At 32.1% G+C, this 11817-nt stretch overlaps 1 protein-coding gene across 1 annotated transcript; it reads right to left on the bottom strand.

Moving 5' to 3' along the window:
• Positions 1 to 7163: 7163 nt before the first annotated feature.
• Positions 7164 to 10213, bottom strand: LOC122304395. Its single transcript, XM_043116654.1, has 9 exons — positions 9896 to 10213; positions 9389 to 9582; positions 8988 to 9263; positions 8851 to 8909; positions 8656 to 8692; positions 8491 to 8562; positions 8231 to 8381; positions 7982 to 8149; positions 7164 to 7791 (listed from the first exon to the last, which is right to left on the bottom strand). Exons 1-9 carry the CDS (start codon positions 10097 to 10099, stop codon positions 7423 to 7425), a joined length of 1530 nt encoding a protein of 509 aa, XP_042972588.1. The 5' UTR covers positions 10100 to 10213; the 3' UTR covers positions 7164 to 7422.
• Between the last annotated feature and the right edge of the window lie 1604 nt (positions 10214 to 11817).

Below are 11817 nucleotides of genomic sequence, written 5' to 3'. Positions count from 1 at the left end.
CTCAAAGAAAGATTAAACAACTAGTCTCACATATACGCACTCAGAATAAACTCTCAATAATTCAATACAAAAATAACTTGTAGTGTTATCAATCCAATCGAATATCTTTAAATATACAATCTTGAAGAAGTTTGAGTTGTAATAGGACTTTGCTAATGGAGTCATTCTGTTGAACCCAATGTTTCAAGTTTTGTGTAATTATATACCTACACATGGATTTTGATGATAACAAATGAATTCAAAGATTAAAGGAGTCTCAAGCTCAAGTTGTCTACACAAAGTAGTCAAGCACATTAAGGAAACAAGCATGAGCAACAAGGGAACAAGTTCACATTAAAGTCATAGAGTAATATTGTAAATCTCTTAAAAATTTGAAATTAGGATTAAAGCTCAAAATTAATATTTTATCATAAAATATTAAAATACATTTTTCACATGTGCATGAATATTTTGAAAATTAAATTTGAAAATTTTGAAAGATGATTGATTGTCATCTTTCACATGTACATTACATGACTAAAGGTTTGAACTTTGAAAATATTAAAGATGATTGATTATCATCTTTCACATGTGCATGTTTTATTTGAGTATTTTCAAAAGTGATTGATACTTTTTTTGACTGTTGAGTCAGTTTGGCAAGTTATTAAATTTTGGCTTCGTAGAATTATGCATTTGGTCATGAAAGTTTCTAAACTTTCTAATTAGGATGTTGCTATTTTGAATAGACTTGATATTCCAGTCTTAGCTCCTAAGCCTAAGCAAGTACGTGTGGTGAGATGGTCTAGGCCTCAATTTGGTTGAGTGAAGCTTAATACTGACGGTAGTAGTTTAGGTAATCCGAGAGCGGCTGGTGCTGGGAGTGTTATTCGTGATAATGGTGGTAAGCTTTGTATGGCGTATTCTGTGTCGTTGGGTCATGGTTCTAATAATTATGCGGAGTTACGCAGTGTGTTGGAAGGGGTTCGCAGGTGCTTTCATCTTGGGTTTTTTCACATTGAGATTGAGACAAATTCTCAGCTTCTGTTTAATTGGATCACTAAAGGGTCTTGTAATATCTGGTACTTAGAGGATTTTTGGGATGAATTAAATGTGTACCTTATTTGCATGGAGTATCATGTTTGCCATATTTTTCGTGAAGGAAATGCTGTGGCAGATTTTCTTGTTAAGCGAGGTGGTAGGGGCTTAATCATGGACTGGGCTGATGATGATGTTATTCCTACTCAACTAAGAGATTTTATTCGGATGGATAGGCTTGGTCTTCCTTATTTGCGCATCTCATAGGTTTGATCCTGGTAAGTTGGTTTTTTTCTCTATAGTCTTGAATTACTATTATTATTTGTATGTGTGGTTGGTTTTTTCTTTTTGCAAGTGCAGGTTTTTTTTTTTTTCCTCTTGTTTTGGTGTTTTGTCCTAGTCCTTGTAAGTTTTGAACATAAGTTAAGGTTCTTTATTTGGTTGGTGTTTTTGGTTTTGGATACCTGGGATGTATTTGTTTTCTTATTTGTAACACCCAAGTGTCGGGTTGTAACCACGATTTTCTTCCACCATAAGTGATGGCTATCAATAAAATTGGGGTACCGTCCTCTTCTTTAAAAAAAAAAAAAAGATGATTTTGTTTGAAAATTTTGAAAAATAAAGTGTGCTCCTTTTGTCATATGTAAAAAATAAAAAGATTAAGTTTGAAAAATTTGAAAAGTAAAGTGTGCTATTTTTGTCATATGCAAAAAGTAAAAAGATTAGATTTGAAATATTTGAAAAGTAAAGTTTGCTCCTTTAGTCATATGCCAAAAGTAAAATATTAGATTTGAAGTTTTTAAAAAATAAATGATGTTGTCTTTGACAATTGAAGAAGAAGAACCTTTTATTTGAATTTTTTGAAAAAATAAATGATATTGTTTTTAACATGTGAATCTTTTTAAATTTGAATATGAAGTCTCATATGCCTATAAATAGATCATTTGAGAGTTTCACATTGACAACATCCAGAGCATATAACATTTATTCAAACCTTGCATTATCTCTTCTCTAAGTATTGAGTCTTAATCCTTATTCATTTTGAGATACATATAATTTGTGTTGTATTATTCTTATTTCACTCATTGAGGAGTGTTTTATAATAACCTACCCATTATCAGCTCTTGTATCAGTAAAAAGGTGTGTATAACCCTTGTGCGTGTAGAAAGTGTTCTACACAAGGAATAGTTCAATCACCCCGTGTAAGGTGATTGCAAGTGTAGAGGGTGTTCTACACGGATCCTTTATACCGGTGTTATTCAAAAGTGTAATAGGTTTCTATCTTCACATGAAAGAGGTTGAATAGTAAATTTGAGAATCTTCAAGGGGTAGCTTGAGGCAAAGACATAGACAGTGGGGCCGAACCTCGTTAACATACTGAGTTTATTTCTCTTACCCTTACTCTTTATATTTATTGATGTTTCGTATTTTGTTTATATTTTATATTGTATATTTGATTTATAATTGTTATTTTTTAAAATACAACTCAATTCACTCCCCTTTTGTGTTAGTCATCTGGGCAACACACTCTGTCGTGAAGAACTCTCCTTATGGGATGCTAAATCTTCTCTGCAGTAATAGATACCAATTCAAACTCTTCTTTGGATTAACATAGACTCTTTAGGACTCAATTTTCACATACTTGACTTATCTAAAACAATTCCTAATACATTTTAGATAAACTTAATATTGTTATAGATAAAGTTAAAATAATTTACATTCATCTAAAATACAAAATTAATGATAGTATAGACTCTGTCATTTTAGTCACTTAATCCTAGCTAAAATCTTGTATTTATAATCTCCCATTTGGCAAATTGATGATAAAACTAACTTGATAGTTGTGAATAAACCTGTCAAAAAGCATAAACAACAGACCAAGAAAATCGAGTAGAAAATAATGTAAAATAATCCAAAAAATACTAACTTAGAACATTTACTAAACTACTTTCTACAATATTAGAGATAGAAATACACTAAATATACTAATGTTTTAGTTACTACCAAACTGAATCAAGTCATGAATAAAAAAACGTTGTATGATTTTAATCCATATTATTTAAAAAAAAAAAAAAAAAAAAAAAAACTGAAGTAGGATGGAAATAAACAAAACAATTAAGTTTGGGATTGTTTCCTGCTTCTGTTGCTCATGCTCTCTCTAAATGAAAATGTTACTTGTTTTTGTCAAAAATGGTCCTTTTAGTTGCAAAATTTTGATCTTAAAAATTTATTTTTCTTGTAGTATATATATGCATATGGCTTATATGTTTTTAGCGACCACTTTTATTAAATATGAAATAGTTACAGAATAGCCATAACACATAAAAACAATATTGTAATTTAGAAAATTTATCAAATACTCTCAAAGTATGGATGAGGTGATACTCTTTTTTTTTCTTTCTTCTTTTTTTTTTTATATGGTGTTGCCCACATGACTAACACAAGAGGGGGGTGAATTGAGTTGTATTTAAAAATTAACAATTATAAATCAAACACACAATATAAAATATAAACAAAATACGAAATAACAATAAATATAAAGAGTAAGGGTAAGAGAGAAACAAATTCAGTATGTTAATGAGGTTCGGCCCCACTGCCTACGTCCTCCCTCAAGCTACCCCTTGAGGATCCTCAAATTCACTATTCAACCTACTTCAAGTGGAGATAGAAACCTATTACACCTTTGAACAACACCGCTACAAAGGATTCGTGTAGAACACTCTCTACACTTGCAATCACCTTACACGTGGTGATTCAACTATTCTTATGCAAAATATTTCCCACATGCACAAAGATTATACACACATTTTTACTGATATAAGAGTTGATAGTGGGTAGGTTATCAGAAGACACTCCCTAATGAGTGAAATAAGAACAATACAATGCAAATTATATATCTCAAAATGAAAAAATGTTAAGGCTCAATGCTTAGAAAAGAGATAATGAAAGTTTTGAATGAATGTTATTTGCTCTCGGTATTGTAAATGTAAAATTCTCAAATTATCTATTTATAGACATATGAGATTTCATATTCAAATTTAAAAAGATTCACATGTCAAAGACAACATCATTCACTTTTCAAAAATTTCAAATCTAATATTTTTACTTTTTGCATATGACAAAAGAGCACACTTTACTTTTCAAAATTTTCAAACAAAATCATATACCTTTTGCATAAGTCAAAAAAAGCATCAATCACTTTTGAAAATATTCAAATAAAGCATGCACATGTGAAAGATGACAATCAATCATCTTTAATATTTTCAAAATTTTCAAATAAAATCATATACTTTTTGCATAAGTAAAAAAGTGTATCAATCACTTTTGAAAATATTCAAATAAAGCATATACATATGAAAGATGACAATCAATTATCTTTAATAATTTCAAGTTCAAAACTTTAATCATGTCATACACATGTGAAAGATGACAATCAATTATCTTTCAAAATTTTCAAATTTAATTTCAAAATATTCATGCACATGTGGAAAATGTATTTTAATGATTTATAATAAAATATTAATTTTGAGCTTTAATCCTAATTTCGAATTTTTAAGAGATTTACAATATTACTCTATGACTTTAATGTAAACTTGTTTCCTTCTTACTTATGCTTGATTTCTTGATGTACTTGACTCCATTGTATAAATAATAGACAACTTGAACTTGAGACTCCTTTATTTTTTAAATTTATTTGTTATCATCAAAATCCACATGTAGATATATAATTATATAAAACTTGAAATTTTGGATTCAACATATGGAAACTGACTTCATTCATTTATCAAAGAAAAGTTACAATATGACCGGATACATAAAAGGAAATCCCCATATCACAAGCCAACTGCTACGCATGTTTGAAGCTCCACCAGTACACAAAATTCTTTTGTGACTGTTATGATCTTAACTACTCTTATAGCTCTCTATAGACAAACCGTATAAAAGATAACATTCTGTATAAAACAGAGACTCATACCCCACCATCGAAAAGAGGATAGGACTTAATCTATATGGACAAAATATCCAAGAGATTATCTCTTTTTTTATTATTTAACTAAATAAAAGGAAATAACAATGAAATGAGCAGAAAGATAAATGCAAAAAGGGCATAATACAGTCTAGATCTATTTTGATAGGCTTTGAAATCAACTATCAAAATCAAATCTAAACGATCTAATGGCAAGAAAAGCTACCGGAAGGGGTGATCCGTCACTATCTTTCCAATGATTAGCCTAGCTAAAAAGTATATTGTACTGTTTGTGCTTCACAAAGGGTACCGGAAGATTGTATATCCATCTTTTTAATCTCGAAAGAAATAAAATAAATTAAAAAAGAAGATAAATGAGAAAAAGAGATGGAGAAGAGAACGAGGGATATTGGAAACATAAGGGATTGAGAGGGAGAAAGGAAAAGAAAAGAGAAATAGAGAAATGAGAGGATCAGAGAAGAGTAGGAGGTATTGCTGCAACAATTTGGAAGATTTATGAGAGAGAGTTTGAGAGAGAGAGAGAGTAATGACATTAGAGTTTTTAATGTGCTTTTAGGATTTTTGTTTTTAAACCCCTAGGCCCCGTTTGGTTACACAGATGAAATGAGATAAGATGAGATATTTTAAATAGTAATGAATAAAATATTATTATAATATAATTTTTAAATATTAATTTTGTATTAAGATTTAAAAAAATTAGATTGTTTATTATATTTTATATAAATATTTAAAAAATATATAATGATGAGTTGAGATAAGATGAGATAAAATTTTTAATTTTAGTTAACGATGACGTGATACTTATATCTCATCACAATATGACATGAAACTAAAATTATTTATGCAAAAATCAATTTTAATTGACACGACACCATACATCTCAATATGAGTATACCACACGCGCGCACGTACGTCATCACTACAACAAACGGCCCTTTTTACGTTCAAGGTTTTTTGCGGCCATATAATTTTCATCGAGAAAGCCAATTTTAAGAAGATGTTAAAGTGGCATTTTGGCACAATATTTTAGAATTTTGGGGTCATTTTGTCCCTAAGCATCCAATGATTCTGGTGGGTCAATAGACTCAATACCCTTGTTTTGGTCGGTAGAGGATTGCAGCTTTTATGCTTCTCCAAGTTTGGAATAATTAAGCAATTAGGTATAGGTATAATATTTGTTTATTTATTGAGACAGCCTTTTAATTAGTTAGTTCTTTAGAATATATATCTAATTGCACGTACGTCTTGTTATTATATCAATCATACAAATTATTATATGATTGATAAAAATTAATAAAGAAAACAAACCCTTTGTGAAAAGTGTCGTGTTATATGAAGCGATACATGATAATCGATGAAGTGGATCGATGACAGTAAAATATACTTTTCTTTTCTTTTCTTTTAATACATTTTTACACAATTTTAAATATTTTTAAAAATAACAAAAAATATTAATTCATTAATATTCACTTCTTTAAGTACCATTAAATAAAAAATAAAAAATTCAATTCGTCACTTTTATCGGTTCAATTAACATTTTCCCTCGTCAAAAATAAAAATAAAAAATCGTTGAAGCACGTACAAAATAATTGATTCATGTAGTTTTTCTTAAAGTTAAATTAATCATGTTTCATACGCTTTTTAATTGAACTTTTTTTGTTCTATTTAATTTTGAGTTTAATCAAAGCGGTCCTTAATTATTTCCATCATCGTTTTTAAAGGTTAATTAACAGAAGGATGAAGGAATTAAGGACTGATTGGAATAATTAGTTGAAAACCATATTATTATATATATCGAGTAATTTCTTGATTTCTGTAATTAATTACAATTTTTGGGGTAATTAAGCATTTGTCTTTGCTAAAGATGTGCTTCATCTTATTATATATATATATATATATATATATAATCACCCCAATAATCCTTACTAAAAAAAATTGTGTAAATTGATCACTTTTCTTCCTTTTATTAATTTATTTATAGTTTTTTTATCATACTATTTTAAAACCGTTTTAAATAGCTTCTCTTCAGTGGAAAATGGGTTTGAGCCAATTTTTTGCTCTAAATCCCTTTTTTTATAATTGTTGATGCATTTGTTTATTTTAAGATGATTGTTGAGAACTCACACCCCATAGAAATTAACTTATATCATATAACCCTTTGTTTATATATGAACTTGCTTCTTAGAAAAAAAAAAATCTGCGTCTTGCGACGACCATGGAGTGCATTACAAATTATTTCTAAAAATTTAAAAGTGAAAAGGCAACAAAAAATAAAAATAAAAAATAGAGGAAAGTTGTATTACCAGACCCTCAAATTTTGCTCTAATCCTATTTCTGTACATTGTGTTGTAATCAATGCTAATTTAATTCCCCCCCCCGTCTTGCATTTTGTTGCAAATCCTCTTCTTAATTAATTAATTCTATCTAGGAATATTAGTTGGGGTGATTGAACATATAGAGAAGCTTCTTCCTCTGTCTTGATAAGCTTTTGCCACCCAAATTAACACTAAAAGCACCATGACAATGGAAAGCGCAAGCATTGATGACCATAAAAATCTGACCGAAACCTTAAACGGCCGGCATTGATGTGAAACAACCTCAGAAAGTCTGTTCTTCACAAAGCTGCATTCTGTCAAGCTCTGCAAATCTGAATGTACATCTATCACGTATTGGACAGAACGACTATAAGCCGAGACCATGTTGTAAGAAGCCTCGGGAAGAAATCTTCCATCGCTTTCACATTCTCCGCTGGAGTACTTGTGTTGGTAACATGTGAATCTAGCAAGAACCTACACGTACCGTGATTTTGCAGCCAAAAGTTTAAGTTTTGATCATATTAATCCAACTTATATGGAAAACTTCAATCAGTCTAATGCTTACACAGTACAGAAGGCAAAACGCCATAATAAATCAAAAAAATTAAACACATGCATGCAATCCATGCATCATGAGCTTGTTTTGGGTACGTATATAGCTTACATTTGGTAAGTCTGTAACTGGAATTGCATCTTTTGGGCAGCTTTCAGGCATGTAGCTGTAGCTAGGTGCTCCCGAGAAGGGTTCACAAATCTTTCTAACTCCGACGAAACCCTCCCTTTGTTCATCTAATCCTAGAGACTTATAATAGTCTGTTATTTTTGAATTCAACTGCAACAAATATACAAATATTATGTTATACAAAACAATTTCACTCTGTGTACGCATCTGCAAAAATAAGCAGGTTTGTACCTGAGCTATATGGGTATGGATGGTGTAGCCAATGCCAACCATTATCCTTTTCGAGGATGAAGGATTCATGCATGGCAGTATCGAGCTGAGACTATTATTATGTGGGTTTTCTTCAAAATCTGCAAAAGCTGAACATGTATCTTCTGCAAAGCTGCCTTGCAACATGCATTTCAATGAACATCGTGAATGAGAGACTAGTGCATGTTGAAGACAATGTATTGGAACTTAGTGATCTCCATAACAATATAAGTTTTACTCACGTGTTAAGGAAGAAATCAATGCCAGTCAAAAACCAGCATATCGTTGCTAAGATCCAGCAGCAAAGAATTATGCTGAAATGAAAGCAGAACATATGTACGTGATCAGGGAAAGAATGACCTTTAACCAAATTAAATTAATTTAGATCGATCAATAAATTTACTCACAAAATAATCCCGTGGTGCCAATGCAACAAGAGCAGAACTGAGCCAAAGCAGCAATCCATTAGTCTAACCAATTTAGCTTTCGTTACATCCTCGTTAGAATCAACCAGATATTAAAGAACGTACGCAAAGCACAAAAGGAAAAAGGGGTTCCATGCATAGTGCCTAATCTTATGCTTCATGGTAAAGAAAACTTACCCAGTGCAGCAACCAGCATCACCAAGTTGATAGTTACAATCACAAGATGAGCTATGTACCTACATGGAATGATCAGAAAAAGTTACATTAATTTATTGATCATCAAGCATGAGAAGATGTAAAGAATAGATGCTTACGAAGTATGGATTGCCTGATCGATTGAATGCCCACTCTTATCAACGAAATTGTGGATGACATGTGATTCTCTTCCAAGTAGATGGGTGGTGTTCTTCAACGTCCGAGATGTGATTGGATCGTAGGGAAGTAAAAGGGACTGCATTTCTGTCATTGCATTCATTACTTTCTGGATGGTTTGACGGGCATCTCCTCCCGTTTTCAGAATAGTTCCTTTCATTTTCTCCGTTCTCCATAAGGTGCTCTGATTCGCTGCCAGGACAAAACTGGATGCAACTCTTGAAATCCAGGAAGATGCAACGTCTCGCCCAATCAGACCAAACAAATATAGGACCAACAAGAAAAGAGCAAAGAGATATGCATGCAGCGTGCAAATATGGATCGCTTTTAATTAGGCACTTACATGGCGAGAAAGGTGAAAAGCAGGACCAGCAGGAACATCAGGATATGATTATGATCACGATCTAAATATTGCTTTATAAAAGGCCATGAGCTAGCGCTTGGATTCTTCACTGTCAAGAAGATACCAAATCCCAGCCCACATAGCAACCAAACTCCCGCAATTGCATACGCATGGACTCCTGTAAATGCCGCAGACTGAAAAAAATGAGAAAAACAAAACGCAAAAATCAATCCCGTTTTCATTTGCCCACAAATCATTGGTTTTTCTCACAAAAAAAATATATATATCTATATTTCACAGATGACATAGTCCTGCAGGTCGCATTGGCTCCTAATCCCTAGAAACTCATGGACATGATACGGTATCTATATATCTGGGAGAAATGGGACCATACCTGAAATTACACCAGTGGGTCCTATCCACGAAAAGAAATATACATGTGCATGCAGGTATATATAAAAATATATAACGTAACAACGTAACGAAGATGTTAATATATGAACTTACAACCCAGTAATGTCTGTTTCGAACATCGTAACCCCCACTGTAGTAATTGAAGTGGGTTAGAGGATCGGTCCTCTTGAAGTACTTGGTTTCCTGATCAGCAGGAGAACCGAACACTATCCATATTGGTGAAAACACTGACGTGGAAACCAAGAAGAAAACCAAATTAGGACAAAGAACCCCATTGGAGTTGGACATGGGATGCATATTATGCAGAAACTCTAGCGTTTGCAGATTTTCATGTCAAAGTGAAAAAAGCATACGATGTTGCCCAAAAATCTTTTAATTAACTTTGTGGGGGACAGAGAAATAAAGAGGGTAGAGAGGGAGGTTCGGGTTCTTGGTCTGACTTGGTGAGTAAGGTAAGAATAGCTTGTGGCCATGGTTTTCTAAGATTTGTGTTACGTCGAAGAAAGGACAAATGAATTAGAGAATGAGGTAACGAATAAACGAATCATTGGGCGAAGTTTCTGGTTTCCCAATTCGATGAATTAATGACTTGACAGCTTTGTTTTTGCAATAGTACTTACATCGTAGCTGCGACGCGTTGGTCATCATGACCAAAATCAAATGGCTTTATCTTTCCTAATTTCAATTTGTACGTGCAAGCTAGTGCAATATTTTACGGTGCATGCAATTTAATTATACTCTGGCTCATAATTCAATATGTCTGGTGTTCGAAATATGGGGTTTTTATAATTTTGTAAAATTAATGATTACATTGATAAAAATAGAATGACCAAATCAACTTATATATATTTCATTAAATACATGGTCTTATTTCGTGATGATGAAACTAGCTAATTGTGAAAATTAAGAAATTATACAACGTTAAATATATATATATATATATATATATATATATATATGAGGCGTGAATGGTAAGTACTATTAATGGAGTAAGGAATATTATAATAATCAATTTTTTGTTTTTTTTGTTTTCTCAACAAGATAAAATATTCATAGATAAACTAGCAATTACAATATATAAGTTCTAATGGGGTAGGAGTCCCCTATAATTTTTCCAAAACCAACATATTACAACATAAAAAAAAAAAAAAAAAAAAAAAAAAAAAAAAAAAAAGATAGATATCGAAATAAAAGTTTGGTTCTCACCAATTTCTCACAAGGGGAGACCGCTTAGTGGTGATTTTTATATAGTCTATGAAACAAACTATAGATCTACGGCTAGAAGCTGCAATAAAGGGTTGTGTGATGCAACATGTTGATCTAGACTGGTGAGAAGAAATTTTCACGTCTACTTTCTTTCGATTCTTGGTTAAAGAAAGCGGGAATTTAAGAAAGTAATCAGAAATTGTGTCGAATAGTTGACAAGGGTCGTCACTGGCGGTAGCGGTGCATGCCAGTCGCGCTCCACCCTTAGGGAGGAAATGTAAGTCGGATTTCAAAGATTTGATACTGCTGATCTCGATTGTGTCGTGCGTGGCGGTTGGAAGCCTTACCAAGATCAACGGCACGTGAATCTCGTGAGACGTCACATTTGGACAGGTTTCTTTTGTCATCTTGTAGATCGGCACTGGGAGTGGCTGATAGCAAGGTGCGTGTCAATCCTAGATTGTCATAAAGCAACAGATTAACAAGTTTATGTGCTAACTAGTAAATAAAAAGAGGAAAAAAAATAAATAAATAAACATAAACAGAGGTCATGACCGGCGAGAAAGGGAGGTGGATCCTCCCTTGGTGAACAGAGGAGACTGTTGAATAAGGCGCTGATGGAAAGCTTTCGAAAATTGAGAGAAAAAGTTGTCAGTAGCAATAGATTTTTCATTTAGAATAATCAATTTTTTGTTTATTTGCATATCGTATTTTTGTTATTTATACTAACATTTAAAATTCGTCATTTACCTCCTATATAATTGAGTTTTAGAAAAATAGAAGATGCAAAGAAAACCGACGAAAACATA

The sequence above is a fragment of the Carya illinoinensis genome, chromosome 1 (genome assembly GCF_018687715.1).
Source record: "Carya illinoinensis cultivar Pawnee chromosome 1, C.illinoinensisPawnee_v1, whole genome shotgun sequence".
NCBI lineage: Eukaryota > Viridiplantae > Streptophyta > Magnoliopsida > Fagales > Juglandaceae > Carya > Carya illinoinensis.
Note: the sequence above shows the minus strand (reverse complement) of the source record. Positions and strands in the feature narration are given on the sequence as shown.

Bases quoted from the DNA above. Each gene is read 5' to 3' on its own strand.
- LOC122304395 (XM_043116654.1), bottom strand. From the start codon at position 10,099: ATGCATCCCATGTCCAACTCCAATGGGGTTCTTTGTCCTAATTTGGTT. The intron at 8,910-8,987 runs GTAAGCATCTAT...CATTCCATGTAG, and splicing joins GATCAGGCAATCCATACTTC to GTACATAGCTCATCTTGTGA. The intron at 8,563-8,655 runs GTGAGTAAATTT...CTTTCATTTCAG, and splicing joins TGGCACCACGGGATTATTTT to CATAATTCTTTGCTGCTGGA.